General features: G+C 40.8%; 2 protein-coding genes across 2 annotated transcripts in view; both read right to left on the bottom strand.

The window, feature by feature from the left end:
• Positions 1-1041: 1041 nt before the first annotated feature.
• On the bottom strand, positions 1042-3951 carry LOC111221937 (class E basic helix-loop-helix protein 40-like). The gene is made up of 5 exons (XM_022745533.1): positions 3558-3951; positions 3376-3436; positions 3172-3279; positions 2694-2817; positions 1042-2535 (listed from the first exon to the last, which is right to left on the bottom strand). Exons 1-5 carry the CDS (start codon positions 3632-3634, stop codon positions 1673-1675), a joined length of 1233 nt encoding a protein of 410 aa, XP_022601254.1. The 5' UTR covers positions 3635-3951; the 3' UTR covers positions 1042-1672.
• A 2458-nt stretch (positions 3952-6409) lies between these two features.
• Positions 6410-21994, bottom strand: part of LOC111221456 (inositol 1,4,5-trisphosphate receptor type 1-like) — an 87880-nt gene continuing 72295 nt past the window's right edge. The window contains exons 53-61 of the mRNA XM_022744810.1: positions 21801-21976; positions 21117-21281; positions 20593-20782; positions 20146-20238; positions 18966-19114; positions 17623-17788; positions 16372-16532; positions 9206-9367; positions 6410-7705 (exon numbers count right to left, since the gene is read on the bottom strand). Coding sequence (XP_022600531.1) covers positions 7619-7705; positions 9206-9367; positions 16372-16532; positions 17623-17788; positions 18966-19114; positions 20146-20238; positions 20593-20782; positions 21117-21281; positions 21801-21976 — 1349 coding nt within the window. The 3' untranslated portion in view covers positions 6410-7618. The remainder of the gene's footprint in view (positions 7706-9205; positions 9368-16371; positions 16533-17622; positions 17789-18965; positions 19115-20145; positions 20239-20592; positions 20783-21116; positions 21282-21800; positions 21977-21994) is intronic.

Genomic DNA, 21994 nt, shown 5'->3' with positions numbered 1-21994 from the left:
AGAATAATTTATCTCAGGTGAATGAACTGAAGTTCAGTTTTCATCAGTGTATCTTACACTCATGACAGTATTTAATAAATAAAATCACTTCTTCGCTTACCCCAGTTGTGACAAGCTAAAAGTAGCACTAATAAAAAATAAATAAAAATAGTGAAATAAATTTATAAATGTGAGTTTTAGCCAAAGTTCACTCCACATAAATCCTTAGAAATGCTTTAGAAGTTGAATTGTTTACAGCCTGTAATCTAAGACATGCTATTGATTTACAGAGGCACTGCTGTTTTATGGGTTATGTAAGTGTTATGTAAGTATGTGTTGTTATGAGGAGCTGTCAGGTTGGCTGGCTACAACACGTTTAAGCCATCAGGCAGTGAAAAACAAATTCCACGGGAGGAAAGCTTTATTAATATTTTAATATATATCAATAATACTTTATATACAAAATATGTACAACAAACAACCTTGTGTTACATTTCAAAATAAAAATCCCAAGTACCTCTTTCTATACAAAACTATTATTTTTGTTTGAACTTTACATTCACTCTCTTTGCCACAGACACAACATTTAAAGCAAATACATTTAAACACCTGCCGTCGTTGTGTCTGCGTTAAACGAGTAAAGGCAACAGCATGAGCTAAGATCAGGCCTTAACTTGACCGGGAATTTTTGGGCAAGATGCAAATCTGGCTGAGCACGATGCGATATACTGTACACGTTCTATTGGCATACAGCGAAACACTATGTCAACCTTCCTCTGGTAGCGATGCAAATACACTCAGCGGGTCACGTATCAAAAATAGAGATGTATGAGTAGTATAAACAAAAATTATTACAAGACATTACTTCACAGGATCTCCATCTAGATGCACAAATAGTCATGACTCACAAATTAAATCGTAAAAGCACGTATGGCCACTTCACTCCTCAACAGACATGAGTGACACACCTCGCACGACAACGCCCTGAATTCTTTGAACATCACAAACACTTGTGTTCATTTAGCTCCAAAGTAACTGAAGGGTGAAAGAAGTAAATGTCTCTTGTTGTGAGCCAAACATTTTTTTTTTTTGTTTTTTGGTAACATTCTAGTCTAAACAATGTTTTCGTTGCAGTTACAGGAGCGACAAACACTGAAGGTAGATCCTCCGTTCACAGATCTACAGCAGGTAAAAACAATTAGAGCAGCATCTACAAGGGGCTTTTGTTCAATCTTTACATTCATTACAGACTGGTGTGTGTGCAAAAAAGTAGGTCCAAATCATTTTTTTGAGGGAGGTGGGGTTGGGGGGATCTGCGCCTTACATTCTGGGTTTACCTCTGACATTCAACAATGAGCACGGAGAACGCGGACCATGCTAAAAAACAAAACAAAAAAGACTCATCGCCTTTAAACTGACCATCTTCCCAACCATGCAAAAGGTAATATATGAGCCTTTGCATGGACACTGCAGGTTTTCCCCCAAAAGTCCCATTTCAAAGTGATAGAAGCTGATGATATATGGTGGTGACTGTTTGGGGTTCTTTGCTGGGGTCAGTGTTCTGATGGGACAAACAATGGCTGTGGTTTGTAGGGAGACCAGTGCGTTTGTTTGTTTTAAGTCTTTTCAGCGGGCCAACCATCTAACCCAGTTCAACATTCGGAGGGCAAGCTTCCAACAGAAACACGTCTGTTTAGTCTTTGGTTTCCAAGTTCAAAGGGGGGACCTGCTTTAAAGCTTTGTGAAGAGCAGGGGAGTCCATGGCGGTATGGTGGGGAACCGGAGACCCTGCTCTTGGAGACATCACCAGGGATGAGGGAAGAGTCTCTGAGGGCAAGCTCACTGTAGAGCCACTCATGCCTGGGTACATAACTGGCATGCCCCCGGGGTACCAGCATTTCTCCAGCATGGGCAGATACGCTGCGGCCGCTGCAGCGGCGGGGGGTATGAGGTAGAAGGGGAGGCAAAACGGGGGCTGGTTGGATGAGAAGCTGATGTAGCTGCCAGAGCCTCCTGCCCCGTGAGCGGAGAGGATCTCATCCTCTGAGGAGTCAGACCTTGACTTCTTGGCTCGAGGCTCATCACCCTCCTGCTTGATGGCGCCGGCAGTGCGCTCAGACAGGGAATGCTTGAGCTCCCCCTCCCTCGCATGTCTTTCTGACCACTGGGTTTTGGGATCACGCTTGTCGTGTTCTCCCCCATACCCGCTGTCAGTGTCTGTGTCACTGCCGCTTTGCTCCCCTGTCCCATGGGGGTAAGTCCTTTGAATAACAGGAACACAGTTCTTAGCGGGGCCCTCAGAAGCCCTCAGGGGCTGTCCAGCGGGTTTCTCCAGTTTCTCTGAAGCTTGAGGGATGGACTCTTCTGGGTGTAGGCTGCTTTGATGCTGCAGGACCTCAGCTGCTACTTTATGGATGTGGCTGATAACATTGGAAGGGCTCAGGTCCCTGCTGCTTTCTTGGCTGGCCAGATAGTGGAGGACCTCTTTTGCACACAAGTGAAAGCCGGAGCGGAACATCTCCTCGCTGTTCTCCGGACCATCACCTCCATGATCACCTGGTAGTTTAAAAACACAGAGTTAAAAATCATTTTCTCTGCAGTTTTACTGCAATAAGTTCTGATGAGTGCAGCAGATTACAGACGGCCCAGTCTGTTGATGCCTCGTGTAAAACATCTGTTTATGTTTCACGTCTACAACACAACATCAAACTTACTTATTTGCAGGTCCTTCTGCAGAGCGATAATTTTCTGCTGCTGTTGCTCCAGGAGAGAACTCAGGGCTTTCACATGCTTGAGAGTGAGTTCCAGCACCACAGCTTTCTCCAAATGACCCAGCGTCTAAAACAGGAAGACCTTCGATAAGCATGTTGATCTTTCTTATGTAACACATTCTGCAGCTGAACAGAGGACATGCCTCGCACACCCGGGAAGTCATGCAATCCACGTACACACACATATTTCTCAATGATAAATTAAAATCTAAAATATTGTTAGAATTTAAACAATAAAATTACAAAATTTAATAAAAATATATCAACATTTATTCATTTCTTCTCTCCTCCTAAAATCCAAAACTTTATTTTTTGAGAATCCTGAACTTAATCCAAAGTCTGGAGCAAACAGCAAAACCATGTGGCGTCTCAGATTCTCTGGCTGTTCACAGACCTGCCATATGTAGAAGATAATACTCACTGTAAGCTTAAGATGTTCTGGCAACAAATCCTTCAGCTGGGCAATGCATTCGTTGATTCTGTCACGTCTTTTCTTTTCGATCAGTCGGTGTGGCAACTTGTATGTCTCCTGGAGAGGGTTGAAATGTTGTCAGTGAAATCCACGCTGCTCAGTTTGAACTGGTACATGCAAGAATATTGTGCATTTTAACTTTCATCTATTTACCTTGCTTTCATCCCCGCGCTTCATGCCCCTCCTGGGTTTGTACACATAGATGGGAAAATTTCTTTGGAGAAAAGACAAAATTAGTTAGTCTTAAATTTGGTTAGGGTTCAGTATAAAGTGCTTTATGTCGTAGAATAGAACAGAAAAGAATAGTAGACAACAAAACAAAATTTTCCTTTTACCCCGGCATGTCTGCTATATCCAGTGATGGGTGTTTTGGTACACAGGGAGGTGGTTGCGCACTAGTAATCCTCTCCATGTCGTTTAACTGCAAAACCCGAATAAATAACTTCAAAAAGCCTTCAAATCGTTCCAAACGTGTTTCTGCAATCGCGCCTCAAAACGAGAAAAAGTCTCACAAAAATAAAAATAAACGAATCAAAAAGTATCTCCTATTATCCAGTGTATTTGTGTCCCCGCTGTGAGCTGGAGTTGAGCACGGTGCAGCGTTGTCACCCTGAGGTCCGGACTCGGTAGTAGTCTATGTATGTCTAGGGAGGCTCCACGCCCGGCTGAATGTGTGAGCGCTGAGGTGGGTTTTGACTACGTGTTAAATAAACCCTGTGACTACAGGCACGTCTCTCGGCAAGAGACACAGACTCGACTCCGTCACATGAGCCTCACGTGTTGGACGGCGCTTTCAACTCCTCACCCTCCCCACGCCTCGCGCACGCGCGCACGCGCACACACTCACACACCGACACACACACACGCGCGCGCACACACACACACCTCCTCCCCCCTCCCTGCTGCTCGAGTACAACCCATTTCTGTAGTACTCCTCCACTGGGGCCGAGTCCCGTGTACCACCATGCTCTTGTTTGCAGAACGGACCGTGTTTACGAGACAGAAAGTAGAGCAACAGTTCGCCCGTTATCAGTTTGGCAGTAAAACTGCAAATATGGCAGACTCTATATTACACTGTACAATAATAACTGAAAACACTGTAGCCTCTGGAGAGACGAACCACAATAATAAAAAGATAGATTATGTTTCTACAGCTATTAGCTAAAGAGCTGTATGTTCATACAGAGCAATGTTGTGATTTTAAGTCGAGCGGTAAAAAGTCAGAAAGTCAATCCTGTGTCACAGGAAGAAAAAAAACCTATTACTGCCTATTGCTATAGAGTAATAGGCACACTAGCCCAGAAATCGTTTTTATTAAGTGAATGACAGAACAACTAGCCAATAAAACAATCATAACAATAACAATAACAATAAAATAATAATAATTGCTCTGCTATAAACATTTGTAAACAATGTTTATTTATATATTAACAATTATGTAATTATTTGCGTTTACACGTTTGTAATTATATATAGTATATAATATATATATATATATGTGTGTGTGTGTGTGTGTGTGTGTGGTGTGTGTGTGTGTGTGTGTGTGTATGGTATATTGGTATATTTTACATCTATCTGTGGTGTGTGTATTTTACAAAGTTTACACACACACACACACACACACACACACACACACACACACACACACACACACACATATGTATATAATATATATAAGTCTATATTATATAATAGCCTGCAGGCGAAACACATCATGACATAATAATAATAGAAGCAAACATTACAGTTACGTTAATTAACTGAAGTCTTTCATTGCCGTCGATGAGGGAGTTACTTCTAATATTCCCATTCCGTGCCCTGGCATGTGTCACGCGCTCAGTGTGTACACCGTGTAATTTCATACTGTACCAACTTGCTGCGCGGCACGTGCACCGGCGGTGGGATGACACTGTCACTGAAGCGGAACGTTTTTTTTTGTTTTTTTTTTTTATACCGGCTGCTGTACTGATACCGTTAAGCCTGCTTGTACCTAACGGGATGTCACGTTGCGCTCCTCATGGTCTGGAGGGAGCCGGGGAGCAGATCCTTGCCGGTGACGTCACGCGCGCAGACAAACGAGAGTGCCCGACTGGTCGGTCGGTTCCACCCGCCGACGTCCCGAAGCAGCCAGAGACTATAGATAGAAACAGCTTCAAAACAACGGAGCGCCAGGCCGGAAACGAAGGAGCGGGAAAGGGGTTTCTGTCAACACTTGTTCTAGATACTGATAAGACGGTGGATAAAATGAAACTGTCACAGAAAAAATTACAGTGAGCGGCCTTGCTTTTCCCACGTTTTTTTTTTATCAGACCAAAGAGATGACTACCATAAAGTTTCTTTCTTTCTTTCTTAATAGGTAATAATAAATGCGAATGTAACATGTTGACCTAAATTAACATTACAATGGTGTTGCTGCAAGACAAGCCAGAGACCTGCATCTGAAATATTTATCCCAAGAGTTCAGTGATGGAAGAAGTATTTAAGTAAAACTATGTTTAAATTGCTAAATTATGTTCTATTAAAAGTGAAACTCTTCAATTAAAACATTCACTTAGGTATTATCAACAAAATGTAAAAAAAAAAATTGGATTTTTATTATTAAAGTATAAATGGGGCCTATGTAAGCTGAATAGCATATGTTTGTTGGTTTCAGACATACAGGTTTCCTGATGACAGATCATTTTTCTGAAAGATGAAAGATTAACGCAGGACATGGCTTAGTTGAATTTATGAACTGGAAAACACTGGCTTAAATAAGTGCATTTGGCTCGTGTGGAAGATTCTGTATATTTTCAGCATTGGTATTTATAATTGTAACTGAAAGTCACTTACGGTATGCACACTGAACCTGATTTTCCTTCCTGCCAAGTATAATGTGTATTTATAATGTCTGCATATATTATGGCATATATATTATTATGGTTTATGGCTTATATAGCTACTTAACTGAAAATAGTACTACACCAGTATTAACAGAAATCACACACAGTCATTTTAGATGCACTGATCACTGAGTGTGTGTATGAGTGTACTCAGTGTATGAGGGTGTATAAATGCAAACATACTAATGGTTTACTTTGTATGGAGATTTTCTGATAATAATCTTGAAATAGCACTGCAACAATAAACAAACAGCACAGGAAGTAAAGGATAATTACATCAATTTTAATAAATAATTCTACTTTAATATACAAATTGACAGTGGTTAGATTTTTAATTAATCTTAACATTCATTTTGAGTAACAGTTTTTTTTCTCCATCTCTTTTTCTATACAAAAGCAAAGGTAAGCAACAAACTTTATGTACACACAGTAATCCAAAAAAAAAAGAGAGAATTCTAAAAGTAGCATGAAAACGAACCAATACATTTTAGTGAGCATGAGCAGAAAAGTTAGTGACTCTGCACAAGCAGACTTTAAATGGGGACAACAGGCACAAATGGAACATGTTTGCTGCAAAACATGAGAAATTATGCGAATGATGTTTATTAAAGTAAAAGTTACGCAACTCCTGAGCAAATTGTAAAAGCATGAGTGGAATTATACAGTATATTTGACACACAGGTCAAACATTCTAAATGTCCTTTAGAACAAAATTAAATAAGAAAGCAAATTTATCATAAAATAAGTTAGCAGTGAGATATGACACCACTGGATTTACACAGGTGAAAGAAAACTATCTGCATATATTGCCCTCACACAATATACTATCTCTATCAAGTGCAGTTGACACTCAAGAAGTATGCACATTTTCAAGAAATAAAAGAAAGGTAAAATTGAGAAGACCCGCTTATTGAATATTTTCTATATTTGCGTAAGTAAAGACAACCAGCAACTCCCTATTTTATCCAGTGACGGTTAAGTACAAACAAAAATGTTGGCCCACGCTTTTAAGTAAGACATGACTGATGGAACTTAAATCCACACACCAATGAGGTTGCATATTTAAGTTAATATATTGCACAACATACAAAAATAAGACATTTAATACTGCTCATTATGCCAGAAATATAAATAGAAAACATTAAAATAAAATAAACAATGAAAAACAAATGAGTCTAATTCCTCCTGTCCAGTCAGCTCCATCATGTTTCAAGTTCAACCAGTAAAGGCCATGTGTTGAGAAATCCAATTTATTTCTACATAGAAAACATTTGGCACAAATTCCAACTGAGCTGAACAGAATGAGGTGGGTGAATGTTACTGTTTGGAGTAACATGTGCGTGGGATAGAGCTACACATCGTCTTATGACTACCTATGTTACAGTGTTTCCCTACCGTTATAAGTTAAGCGCACACTCAGTGCAGTATACGTGATGTGCAGCCTCTGAGAGACTGCACGCCCCGTCCAGACACACGGTCGATGCTGAACTGCTTCAGAGCCACGTAAGTTGACCTTATGCCGGCTGCTGGGGGTTGACGTTCATGTGTTGAGGGTGTCCCAACAGGCCAATCCGCTGCTTCTGCTTCCTCTGTTCTGTCATCTGAAGACCACAGACAAGAGATTTCTTTTTAAAAAATCATTCCACCTTGCACCTCTGATGGTTCACACATCTTCAACTGTATATGCTGACAGCCTCTCTGGTCTATATGATCTTCATTGATTCATTCTTTCATATCACTTTACAGAAACTGACAAATGCTGCACAGACGCTGCACACTGCTGAACTGAAACATGTTCTTCCGAAATCCTGCCGGCCTTGTCGCTCACATTAGTGCGTCTTCTGACGAAAGCAACAGAATACATGCTACTAATACTGAAACTCAGTCAAAAGAAATTTCAGAGATCAAGCAAAGCACATGAGTCATAACACAGGTGTTAACCTTTATACCAACAGGAACAAGAATGGGTTTTCTGCGAAGAATTAACTTTAATTAACATAATGTAGTGATTTGCACCTCAACACTGAAACACAACAACATTAAAAGTGAGACGACCAAGTGGTCTTGTAATGAGTGTTGCAGGAGATATAATTCTGCGTAGAGGGATGTAGTAGAGAAAAATATCATTAAAACACATTAGGCTGACAGTTCAAACTCAGGAGCAGAATGCTGGCATTTTATACACTGCAATTTTGGAATTGCTTTGGATTGACACAAAACAGAGGCGACTTGTAGCACAACTTTTCAGCTTGTGTTTTACTCTGAATTAAATTTCCTCCTGAAAAAGAGAATTCAAATGAATGAACCTTTTACGCATCTGAACCAAACCTCTTTGAGCCGTTTCTGAATAAAATAAGTCAGAGCAGGCGATGCAAACATTGAATCTGGAGTGAAAGGTGAAATGTGAAGTGTGAAATGTTACGATGTCCTTCGCGGATTTCAGGAACACAATAATCATTTCCCCCCCTGTCTGGGTCAAAATGTCTCGGTAACATTCACTTCCTCACAGATAGTTCTCATTTCAAGGGTAAAGACATTTCTTACAATTGTGTTTACTAGAAACAGTGGATTGCAGCCATTGTGCAATTTTTGCTGCTGTTAAATGCAATATCAGTAGAATATATTCTTCCACAACTTAGTAGCATTTAAATCTTAATCACTGCAGAAATGGTCTTTACTTCAGTCTACTCAAAAATAATTATCTTAAAGGAAAATGTATGATTCTGTGCTCCGCTAAATATTGAGAAAGACTTTATCTGGTAAACAAACAACTCAATAACTAGATAACAAAAAAACTCCAATCTTAGTCAAAAGGTCAATAATTAGGTCCATAGCAACTAAAGATAGGTTGTTGCTCAATGATGAAAATAAAATCTGGCTGACAGGCTCATGAGCCGTGTTGTGAACTATGACTCATCACCTTTTGCATTTAGTAAGCTCTGCATCTAAAGGGCAACTAGCAGCAAACAAACAAACCCCGAGCAACGCCTGCTGTCCACAGCTATAGAGAAACCTCTCTTGCTTTTCATGGTTTCGCCATGATGAAGTCAGATCCTTCAAAGTCTTTGTCTCTGTCAGCGTTTCGCTTCAGTTCAACCAACCTGTTCTTTGAGCTCAGTCAGCTGGCCCGAGAGGTTGGACACCAATTTCATGGTGGACTCCAGTTTCTCCTGCAGGTTTCTGATCTCGTTCTGCTCCCCGTCTGCATCGCTGCTGACCAGGGACATGGCCCGCATCCGTGGGAACCAGTCCAAGTTGTGTTCCTGGTAAAGACAAATCTGGATGGTTAGGGCTATTACATCAAAACACAATGAAACTGATTTATTACATCCATTTTGGCACTTTCTTAAATCTGCTTTAATTTTTTTGTTCTTAATATAATTACTTAAATAAACTAGTATCATTTTTATCTTGCTTCACACATTAAAACACTTATAGCACCAAGTGTGTACGACTGCCAAGCCCAATTTGATTTGTGTTTTTCATCATAAGCCCTGTTTTGTCTCTCTGGCTGTATGCAGTGATTTGAAGCCTACTATAAAAGCGGATTCAAACTAATCATGAGGGACTTTCCATATTAGAATCACATGGGGTATGAGGGCATTCTTGAAATCACTTGCAACAGGCAGTTCACTTATCGGTGATATGTTTCCATCACGTCTAGTCTTACCATGCGCATGAAAAAAGTGACGAACTGAAGAAAAATCTCTAAACGAAGTTGGAGGAACTTTCTCATTTGATTATACACACATGGCCTCACATGTAACATTGAGATAAACACACAACTCTTGAATGCTCCTGAGAGCCACAGACAGTGACTCACAGGAGCAGCGGGGTGGAGGGTTACACTGTAGAGTACACCGTTGAAATATTGGCTGTGGCAGTGATTTCTCCTGAGAAGAAGTTACTATACAATATCTCCTGGTATGAAAGAGACCTTTGACACGTACTCGTGGCACACAGGTGTCAGCAGCACTCAAGAAACACTAAGATTCAAAGTGTAGATTTTATCAGTTCTTTCATGTTTCTGAAGTAACAAACTGTTGCAAAGTCAAAATGAAAGGCGCTATTATCCTAAAAAGGTATTTCAAGAGCAGATTCTTTGATACGTTGTTTGCCAATCTGAACCCGTTATTTGACACATTTGCAGCTGAGGGCTGAGGTGTTGAAGTTTGACATACTGTGTGCACAATTTTTGTTAAATGCAGGTGATGGAAATCAGAATACACTGATGAGTCTCTATTAACTGTGAGATGTGTGTGAGGTGATTATTCAAAAAGGTATGATTTCTAGTTGGAGTTTCTATGTTTCATAAAATAATTAAGCAATAAAAAACCTTAAAGTATAGTCCTTAAGATTTTGACAAAATCATATGCATGTTTTTGATACTATATATGGTTGACACTTTTTTCAGCAATAGCCATTTAAAGACCTTTTCCAATGAAAAATTTACCGTGTTAACATGTCCATATGTTGTTTTTTATATAACAGAAGACATATCATGGGCGAAATCAGCAGTCATTGCCATGACTCAGTATTTTCTCCTTGGAACTGCAGTCAACCGATTAAAATCTTGGATTCAGACCACCAGGGTTTCATATGTCACATACCTAAGGAACCAATCCTGTCAACCTGCGGGGGCAGGGCAAAATAAACACAAAATCTTGTCAATACAGAGAGAGTTTGCATTAGCACAACCACTAGCACTGTGTCAGCCACTGCCAGTTACAAGCTAACAAACGACATAAACAAATAAAAGATCCTAACTACGCTAACTGTTCTGATACGTCTGCTAGTATCTGATTTTTGTCACAAAAGACTCCTCATCTGAGTCTGCGTCTGACTGAGGCTCAAACATGTGGTTGAGTCTCTCTGATGTTTCCTCCGCTAAACATCTTGATACACTGCTCTTTCAACAGTTAGCGCGTAATTGTACAAGTTTACATTAGCACAGACACTAACATTATATCTGCCACGGCCAGTTACAAGCTAACAAACCATTACGCTTATTGCTCCGATACTTCTTCTAGTTCTTGATTTTGGAGCACAACAAACTCATCAAACTGTCTGAGTCTGACTGAGGCTCAAACATGTGGCTGAAAGTCTCTGTGATGTTTCCTCTGCTAATCATATTGATACTCTCTGCTCTTTCACCTGTCAACCTAGCACAAGCGGCGGTGGTGGGTGGGGCACAAAGCCTGATCCAGAATTTCTCAATGAGGAAGTGTGGAAGCATAGATGTGCTTCCAGTCCAGGTTTTCAAATTTTTTTTTCACTTTTTATGTGGGGAAATCCATGTTAAACAAAATATTAAATCATAGCAGATTATTTTCACATAGTTTAAAACATGTCTGGAGAGAAACTTCAATACTTTTACATGATGTAATTACACCTTTATATAGTAGTTTTCATTGGCTGCAATTCCCTGTGTTGGATTCAAATTGCCTTTATACAAACCAGGGATTCATAAGAAAGATGCAGCATGTATCATTACTTTTTACTGTTCGCTATCTCAACACTGTAGCGAGGCTGTTTAAAGTTATAACCAATGCCAATGCAAAATGAAAAGCATTCAACTTTGAAACACTGGGCAGCTTTTATTGTGTGCAGTCACAGGAAATGCAATGTATTTGGCACAGAGGTTTTTTGTGTATCAAAAAAATGCTTTGAAAAAAACAATCGTTATTTGTCAGTGGATCAGTTGACTGATTTCCTCATTTAAACAACATGTTGTTTGGCTGAACTATAAAAAGACACATCAGTTGATCTCCTGATGTGTGTCTGACAATGTAGCTGCTCATCAAGTGTTTGCTGTCTGAGGGCAGCAGCAACCATGTGTCAACAAATTAACCGGGACTGAAATCTTAAGGATTATAACTTTAAGGAAAAGTAATAACGTTTTTTAAAAAGGTATTAGAAAATACAAGTGGTACTGGTTAATAGAATTATCATAAATAAGTGTTAAGGGTATGTATAATATGAAAAAATTTATTTTAGTGACTCTGTTACAATGTAAGTGTATACATGCAACAGTGACAGAGACATGAACCCACCTCAGGGCTTGTTGTGTTCAAACATGGCTGAGGGTCACTCGGCTACATTTTTTCATGCTTCTATCTTCTCCAGCACTTAACCAACACATGCCATTGTTATTGTGTGCTGACTGAACTACTTCAAATAAGCCAAAGTCACGTGAACACATCTACACAACCAGTCAAAAGTTTTAGAAACACGTGTTAGTATGAACACTGTTGCAGAAGTTCCCACTAATGTGTTACACTTTTTTTTTGCTTTGCTTTCACCTTCTGTCCAGTTCATACCAAACCAGCTCCACACAGTCTGGAGACTGTGCTGCTCTTCCATCATGTCTTGTACTTTTCCTCTAATGTTTTGGCTCATTATCTCGCTGTAGGATGAACCCCTGACCAACAAGTCCGTCTTCCTTTTTCCCCACCATTCTGATATATATACAGAAATATACAGTACTACTTCTTGCAGTACAGTACTGTCCTAATAATGCATTTCCTTTTCTACACACAGAGGTTTTCAGGAATTGTTGCATTAATGTTCAAGGCTTCATTTACTTCCATTGCAGCAAGAAAAAGCCCCCCTGAACAGTTTACAGGCTTTTCATTGTTTTGTTGATCAAAACTTCTTCTTTTTTTTTACCTGGGGCTGTTTATCACAAACTGAGGTGTTCTTTGTAGCGTATGTTTATTCTCAACAACCTAAACACACATCTCACACACTCATGCCACGGCCATGTGACCTCAATGAGCACAACCATCAGTACTGATGCAGCATGAATGAAAAAGGGAGGATGTTGCGTAGCTGCTGAGGTCACTGTCTCGAAACAGAGCAGTGCCGAAGAACTGGGCTGGAAAAGTCCCGAGGTTTCAGTGGTTGATTTGGAGACATATGGGCGAGTGAGGTGGCTGTCCAAACCACAAACCAGTCCTGGGTCAGACAGTAGCCCGAGGGGAATCACACAACACTATGCTAATGAGCAGCATTCACTCATTCTGAAAGGAATAGAAGACTGTTGTGAGCAAGTTCCGCTTCCTGAATGCAAAGAGACAAGAGGCTGTGTTTACCTACTTCACCTGCCTCCTCCCCCAACACACACACACTGTATGTGAACACAGCTCCAGCTTTACTCAATATACTTACTTATCTTAATAATCTTTATATCCTTTGCAATATTATGTGTGAAAGTGAGTAAGAATGTGCAGTTTCTATCATAACAGTGCTTTAATTTTCCTAGCAGGTAAATATTTCTAAGAATATTTTCACCAACACTCATTTCTGCTCATATGCTGTCAAAAAAAAAAAAAAAAAAAAAAACTAAATGTGACAGAGGTCATTTCCCCATTTTGGATCCTGTCTGCTGGCCAGAGGCACACGTGTGTTTGTTTGACGACTTTGTCACCAGCAGCCCTGCCCTCTTTCCATCCCCAGTGTTTACAAATGAAAGCACTTCCAGTAAACTGAGAAGTGTAGCCACGGCTTAAGACTCTCTACATCACGCTGGTTCAATGGAAATGACGGAAGTACATTTTTCATTATTAAAACCGCACGGGCCATGACAGAGAAACAGGATGCTGTGTGGTTAAAACAGCAACAGAAAACGTCACAGTCATGCCACAAGCCACCTGACAAGCTGACAGCCCCCTCAGTCTACAAATATGCAAATAAATGCCACAGACGGATATTGTTCATGCAGTTTTTGATATAATCAAATAATAGCTGTTTTGAATGATTGTGGCTACAGGTGTTTCTAATCGGCTCACAGAGCTGAGGCATTTTTCAGTGTTGGACGCAGTAAGAATCAGGGCAACGACTGAGAGCCAAGCATCATCTTTTTGCACCTAAGATGTGACACTTCACCCAGAGCCCTCCACCATTGACGTCAGTCCCAGTCATTGTCAGAGTAGTCTGACTTCTACACCCCCTTCTGTCCTGTTGCTTCTTTCATGTTATTGCAGCATCAAAAAAATTGAAACACAGTGGGAAAGAGGCAGTGCAGACGGAGGAAACTGGACGTACAAATCATGCTTTTAAGTCATGATTTTATAACTAAAACCACTCAACACTATTCTACAATAGTCTGGGTCAAAAAAATATGTAAATACATATAAGTTCAGCAAGTCAAATACAACAAACCCAACTGGGCTATATAACTACAGAATATAACACAGTAAGTAAACTTTAAGGTCAAAAATAATAAGCTGTGGCCTCTTGACACAAACAGTAAGGATCCCTGCTACATTAGATTAGAGATGTGTTAGCAAATATTGCCTTGATAGACAGAAAGATAGGTATGTTAAGTATTTTCATTAAGATGGGCAAAATACATAAACACACAGTAATAAGTATAGTAGTATAGTATAAATGTTATTTTTTTCTCTGCACTAGTATTACTGTAGGTACATTTTCATGGTACAAAGACAGACTGGGAAAATGTCTGCCAAGTTTGCAGATCAAATGCCACTTTAATTCAGTTAAATACAAATTGTACACTGAATTTTGACGTGTACCTTGAATAATAAAAAAAAAAAACTACCGCCACCTCTCTCACTGTCTCTCTCTGTTTTTGGTGTCTGTATCTCCACTGTTACTATCAAATAAAGGCAAACTGCCCCACCCCCAAAAAAAGATAAAATAAAATAAATTAAGAAAAATAGTGTGGAAAAATATATTCCTTGCATTTAACACGATTGTTTAGGACAAAACATAATCTCCATGAATGATGTAAAAAATATGTGAGAGGAGAGAAGCTCTGTGAACACTGCTGTCTTTGTGCACAACTCAGGACAACACGACACGGAGGCCCCCGTATCAAACACTTGCATGTGAGGCTGAGAGTTAATGTTAAAGATGACTGGGTCAGCTGATGGGTCATCGGGGTCTTTCGCACCATGTGTGCCTTCTCTGCTCAGTCTGCCCCTAAAGCCTGCTGCTCAGAATGCACCCATGACAAACTCATTTTGGCCCAGCAGGGTGCAAGGTTAATGGGAGAGACAATGGGGGTTAATCCCGAATCAGGTGGTTCCTCACAAGACTGAGTGCAGCAGCAGATCAAGGCAAAAGGCAGTGAAGTGGGCTTGAATGGCACCTAATGAGAAACTGTGTCAGAAACTGACAGCAGCAGCACAAGTGCGTCAGGGAAGCAACCACTTCAGAAGAAGGGGCTTTCCTTTGGCAGTTAAAAAGCTTTCTAATTGCTCAGAGGCTACGATTGTGATTCAACAATCAAAACAATAAGGTTTCTTTATGGTTTAAATTTTTTTAATGGCTAATCTCCTCAGAGATGGTCTGGTTGAATCAGTTGTGACGTACAGAGAAAAGGCAAATCAGAATTGGACGTGTGTGTGTGTGTGTGTGTGTGTGTGTGTGTGTGTGTGTGTGTGTGTGTGTGTGTGTGTGTCTGATGCCCTCGTTTTGTACTTCTAATGCCAAACCCTGTTGAGATTTTATCATTTTTAATGATCATATAAACCTTCATTGCTTTGATTTTTACCAGTTTCCATTGCTGCTAAGTTTTTAATTCAACATGTAAAAAAAAAATATTTTTTGCTGCTTAACAAAACTCATGAGGCTGAGTCCAGGTCTGCCTGAGTGCCTACCATGAAGTGATATGCAGGGTGAGATCTGTGTGCGTTCGAGTGTGTGTGTGTGTGTGTGTGTGTGTGTGTGTTTAATGATTAAAGCAAGGAATGGCTGCTTCGGAGGATTAACACATTTTATGCCAGTGGCAGACTCTGTTTGAATGTTAATTCCTCATTCTCAAAGCTGACTGATGTGATAATACTTTGGAGGGATTCAAGGTCACAGAGGCAGGGATTACATAATGCAGTCCTGGTACTCTGGGGCAGATGAGGTGAAAAAAGAAGAAGAAGAAGAAGAAAAAGAAGAAAAAGAAGAAAAAGAAAAAAAAAGATGCTGCTTTTTGCTGTGAAGAGAAACAAAAAGGCTGCAGTAATCAACTCTGTCCAAGGCCATATAAACCTGACTGCTAGAGACACAAAGAGCTTAAACAGTGTTATTCAGGAGTGACGGTTGACTTCTGTGAAGACTACAGCTGTACTTGTGCATGTGCTATCTCTGAGACTGGATTGATGATTTATATAACTCAAGTGTTTTTATGCATTCCATCTCTCAGTTTACCTATAATAAGTCCTGCAGTGTGGATTCGAATGTTTTGCTTGTTTGCAGGACTTTTGAACAGTTTCAAAAGCAAAATGGACATTCATGACAACATCCTTACCCTGATCATTTCAGCTACATAGCTCTCCGGGCCAGTGTACTCTGTCGAATCCTTGACCTTCACCAGAACGATGAAGAACAGGTAGTGCCACATGTTGTGCTCAACTTTGATGTGTTCTTCAAAGGTAACTGTCTTGTTGTCAAACTTGTCTCTCTCCAAACCTGAGGATGAAACAATACAACCCCACACACAGGACACACACACACACACGCACGCACGCACACACACGAACCCACCACACACACACACACACACACACACACACACACACACACACACACACACAATTAACACAGCGCTCTCATTTCTTTGGAAGAATGAAGAATTGCACGTTTGGTTGCTACATGACATAATAGTTCTTGTGACCTAAATGAGAATGACTGACTAAAAAAGCAAGAGGAAATGGGTCACAAGAGAATGGGCAGACAAAAATGTCAAAGGTGCGATTTGCTAAAAATGTTCAGCTATTGTTTATCACCTCAAATCACTGTAATCTATACACATTGTTGCATTGCATTTGCAAAAGAGAAATAACCCTTAATGTGGTTGCTCAACATGAAGCAGTAGAAATAACCACAAGTAGCCTCATGTAACACCAGTAAGTGACTGCTTGGTGATGGATGAGGCCAGTGTTTGAGTAAGCGTACAGTCTAACATGGTCAAGACCCGTATGGCAACAGGAAGAAACACTCCTCCTCCACAGCAGCACCTGCCGTGACTAACCATTCATTCTGGGAAGAGGAGGCGTTTCATTGTTTATACTACCCAGAAAAACAGCCCCCATTTTGCACAGAGCCCTGATGTGAAGCTGCATCACAGCAGTCACACGCTCATACAAGAGCAGGCACAGCAGCAGACCACTCTCTTGATTTGTCTTGATTTCATCATCATCTGCAAGCCTCAGCATTCACACCTGCTGATTTTACTGCAACTCCAATGCTGTACAGCGGTGTGGCAAGTATCGATTGCAGCTTCGACTCAGATGGAACTGCAAGACATTTCCGCTGTATTAAATTCTAAGAAGGGAGTTTGACTACTATACAGAGATGATGGGAAAAGGACAGGAAAAGATGTGTCAAAGGTCATGAGTCACATACCCATAATGTTCACAAACAATAGAGTCAGTCTCTCTCAGTCAGTACAACAGAACAGTGGAAAAAAAAAAAAAAAACAACTCAGCAATTGAATGGTCTTCAAAAAGTTGGATTTTAACTCACAGAACTGAAAATGTATCTTTGGTTAATCTCTCACCGCAAATAAAACACGTCGTCTTCAGGATTTCCTCTTTCTTCTGCTTCTCACTCCTCAGGTCAGCAAACGTGTCGATGATGACACCAAAGATGAGGTTGAGAACAATGATAATAACCATGAAGAAGAAGAGCAGATCGTAGATCACTCGGGCTGCAAAAAGAGGCTCCTGTTGAACGAAGGGGAAAACTATCAACATGAGCTCATACGCTGATGTCACACAGAGGTTGAATCTTCACCCCAATGAAATTTGACTCAATTATTCAAAGAGGAAGGTTTACAAGTTTGCTTTTCCTAATGGTAACAAATGCCACTCACTGAATTTATTTTCTCATGTGCAAATTGGATTTAAATCATTGGATAATTATCATAGTCAGTAAGCAACGAGTCAGTGATAATAGTAATATCTATCTATTTATTAATAATGTTTAGTCAAGATTTCCAAGATTTAAAACTATCATTTCAGCTGTAAGATGTCAAGAAATAGATCGGATTTCAAGTTTTTAAAAAGTACAAGTATGTAATTGATATTATGTTTATGTAAATATGGACCCCACTTATATGTAATTTGCAGCTGTCACTAGGATAACACATTTGAGTGACTCATAGTGCCCCTTCTTTGCATGCAGGGTACTATCCAAGTCATCGGGTGTTAAACACAACCTCACACGACTGAAAACAATACAGAGAATCCACATGAATGCTAAGCTAACTGAGGTTTACATAAGGTTTACAAGTCATGCCCTGATTCTATGGGTCAATGCTGCAAATCTAACACATGTTGCGGTAGCTTGTTTTCATCCTGGATAAGTACCATTAATGCTTTTTCTGGCATGTTTGGGGTTATGAAAGTCCTCTGTGCAACCCCTCTGACCCGCCAGCACATCGTAGCTTTCTGTAGCAGACAGTCACCTTAGATACACTGAAGCCCTCACTGCTCTCTGTCCTCACAAAGCACCTCATTCATCTGATAAGTGATGGGCTGACAATTCTATTTTTTTCTGATTGGGGTAAATATGTAATTACCTTTTGAAGTTAGAGAAAATTAAATACACATTATGGTGATCCTCTTATGGGCACATTAAATGAAAAAATGCCTTTATTAGATCTCACATCACTTTTCTCCATTCACTTTAATTTAATTCAACTTAATTGAATCTTTATCTGTGTGGGAGGGGGATGGAGTAAACATTTTGGTGTGTATTGCATTTTGTTGTTTTCAGTATAAGAGTTTGGAAAGATGTCCAAAAGTTTACTATAATCTATTTTTTTTGGACATGTTAGTGATACTGGGTTCTAATTTACTCTAAATATATACTCGACTTCTGCACTCCTGTTCTTTGCACCTCTTTGGATGGTTTCCGCAGGACGTCCCCGACACCTCCTCCACTCCTGAGGCCGTGACTCAATACTGTCACAATGCACATGAGCAAGGAGTCACATGCTCGCTCCTTGTCCTCGATCACCACCGCTGACGGCTGGATGGCAAGGGAAGCTATAGAGACATAGCAATACTGTCAGATAGTCATTTCCTGTGTAGGCTGAATTCAAAGCTTTGTCTGATCTGTCAGCTGCGCCGCTACACTATCACCTGCTCATCATGCTTTTAAATTTAACTTCTTGGAAAAGAGGCTAATGAGAAAACAGTTTGACTCAAAACAGAAGATCTAATATACTACCAACACTATATGCAACCTATTGAACCCTCATTTCATACTCTATTACATATTACTGGTTGACTGAATCAGCCCCATTAGAGAACATAACAAGACTGGGAAATTTCTCAAAACCATCCACGCACTCACACAAGTCACCAGACTACCATAATTAGCCAGCCTGGTGGTGATGGATAGGGAAGCCTAGACGAGGTCAGGCAGGATTCGACATGGTTGGCTGATCAATTTTAAGGTGGCGCTTGTGTTCATCTTTGATTGGAGGCTTTTCCCAACAAGGTCAGTCGGTTTGCGAGAACTCGTTGGTTGCAGTGAGAAGCCCCCCCCCCAACCCATGCGCCATCACTGAGTGGACCCATCGACCTACTTGTACCTGATGGTAATTAAACCTTGACCTTTTAACACTGGGCCCCTACATCAGGTCTTAAGCTTGGTCCCCTGAGACACAAACAAGGAGTCTAAACCTCCAGTGTTTCACCCGGCTTCCCTGAAAGCCCCGAATTGGCCCAGCCCGGTTAAATCCTATGACCATGCCGCCCAGATTTACAGCTCAGTGGGACGAATCTCTTCTGAGTCATATGTCTCCGAGGACCTAAAGACCTTTACATACTCACACACATACAGGCAGGCGCACACATAAGCTCACAAACACTTGGGAATCTGTTAAGAGACATGCATCAACATGTGGATTCAAACTTAAAAGAACCCTTCGACCCTGTCGCCCAAACTCCACCCCAGTCTCACTCACTCACACACACACACACACACACACACACACACACACACACACACACACACACACACACACACACACACACACACACACACCACACACTCACTTCTGTTAACCTACCATCCATTACAGCCTCTGCTGTGCAGTTTTCTCTGTTTTCTTTCTGACACACTCCACCAGAGAAGAGCTCTCCCACCATACTGGCTCCATGCTCTATTCAAATGGGAACACAAAACATTATGCAGCTGAACAATCTGCACATGTTACACCTTTGTGAGAGAAGCATATATTTTTTTCACAGTGCATGTTAATAGCGACATCTTTTATATGCACAAATTGTAGATGATGCTAAAAGCAAGGTGAACACAATCAAAGCAAAGACAGGAAACACACTTTTTGTAATCTCGGCTTTACTTTGACTTCATGTATTTTCACAGGCATCCAGTGTGTGTGTGTTTTTTGTGTGTGTGTTTGTGCTCCAGAAAAATACTGCACATTTTAGTCTCTTGACTGTTCGGGTACAGGGTAAGTAGTTTATGTTTACCTGGATAAGGCATTTCCACATACCTAGTGTTTTGTTGGGTATTCTGTCGACAGCCAAAATGAAATCGTCTTTGAAGAAGATATAACCCACAATGGAGAAGAGGTAGACGAGGATAAGAGCCAGCACGGCTGTCAGAACAATGGAGCGGCCATTGCGGGTCACACTCTTTATTACGTTCAGCAAGGTCTCTTCTCGGTAAACCAGATCAAAGAGCTGGAAAGAGGAAGGATTCAGAGGAGAGACTCATGAGAGAGAGAGAGAGAGAGAGAGAGAGAGAGAGAGAGAGAGAGAGAGGTGTGCGTGTGTAAATATGAACACGTGGGCAAACAAAGGCCATAGTGTTTTGTTTGGATCTGTTCCTTTATTCAGATCTCCTTGAGTTGGTAGAGAACATGTACCTTTCTAAACATCTAAATACCATTTATCTCTCATGTACAAAATAATGAAAAAAGGTCAGACATTGTGTTTAGCATACCGCTACCTTGGGTGTCAATGCCCACGTGTGTACGGGGTTAAGATTATATGGTTTGCGTGCGTGCTCACGTACTAGCAAGCTGTAAAAGAAGACGTGGACAAAGACCCCCAGGGAGCAGATAATCAGGTAGAGCAGGTGGTACAGGAACTCCACGTCCATGATCATGGCTTTGTAGCCTCGCGTGAAGGTTCCTCGGTTCCCAACGAAGCTCATCAGGAAGATGACCTTATTACATAACTGAAGAGCAATGGACACATAGAGATGATACACAGTCAGAGAGTAAGTTTAACTCAGTAGCATCAATAGTAACAGTAGTATTTTTGTCATTGGGTAAGATTCGAAGATAGCCATTGTACTACAATACTAAAAATAAAGTGGATGTGGTTCACCACCAGCGCAGTGTGGAATCTCCCAGGTCTATGCATCAACACCTCACAGCTATGAGTGACATTTGTATTAGCAGCTATAATGCTACCTCAAGTGTTAGACCAGTGTGTGCAGGGTTACAGGGGTGGTGGTCAGGGAGGACAAAGCATAAGCAACAGGACTATTTATGGAGCTAGCTGAACCACAGCTGGATACATCTATCATTAAAAACCTATCAGAGGGGAAAGAGAGAGACACTGCACTGTGTACATGTGACTCCTGTATTAGTAAGTCTGATGTTTGGCATATAACTTACGCCCTGTGCCAAGGGAAATTCAAGTTAACCATCTACTGGGTAATTTAGCACAACTGACACTGACACACACTTACGTTGAAACCCCCCAGCAGGAGCAACGTGGGCTCCAGGCCTACAGAGAAGATCAAGCGCAGGATGGTGGAGGCGATGAGCGCCCGGATGCCGTGAGGCTGAGGCAAGATGATGACTATAGCCAGAGACACCAGCATGGCCATCCACAGCAGGGCAGACAGATGAGGCTCCAGGGTACCTGAGGATGAAGGGGGTC

Source organism: Seriola dumerili, unplaced genomic scaffold, assembly GCF_002260705.1.
Source record: "Seriola dumerili isolate Sdu_G_001 unplaced genomic scaffold, Sdu_1.0 BDQW01000088.1, whole genome shotgun sequence".
NCBI lineage: Eukaryota > Metazoa > Chordata > Actinopteri > Carangiformes > Carangidae > Seriola > Seriola dumerili.
Note: the sequence above shows the minus strand (reverse complement) of the source record. Positions and strands in the feature narration are given on the sequence as shown.

What these genes read in the sequence shown, in the direction of transcription:
- LOC111221937 (XM_022745533.1), bottom strand. Translation starts at nt 3,634, where the DNA reads ATGGAGAGGATTACTAGTGCGCAACCACCTCCCTGTGTACCAAAACAC. An exon ending in GATATAGCAGACATGCCGGG is followed by an intron (nt 3,437 to 3,557) that starts GTAAAAGGAAAA and finishes TTTTCTCCAAAG; the next exon opens with AAATTTTCCCATCTATGTGT. An exon ending in AGCGCGGGGATGAAAGCAAG is followed by an intron (nt 3,280 to 3,375) that starts GTAAATAGATGA and finishes AACCCTCTCCAG; the next exon opens with GAGACATACAAGTTGCCACA.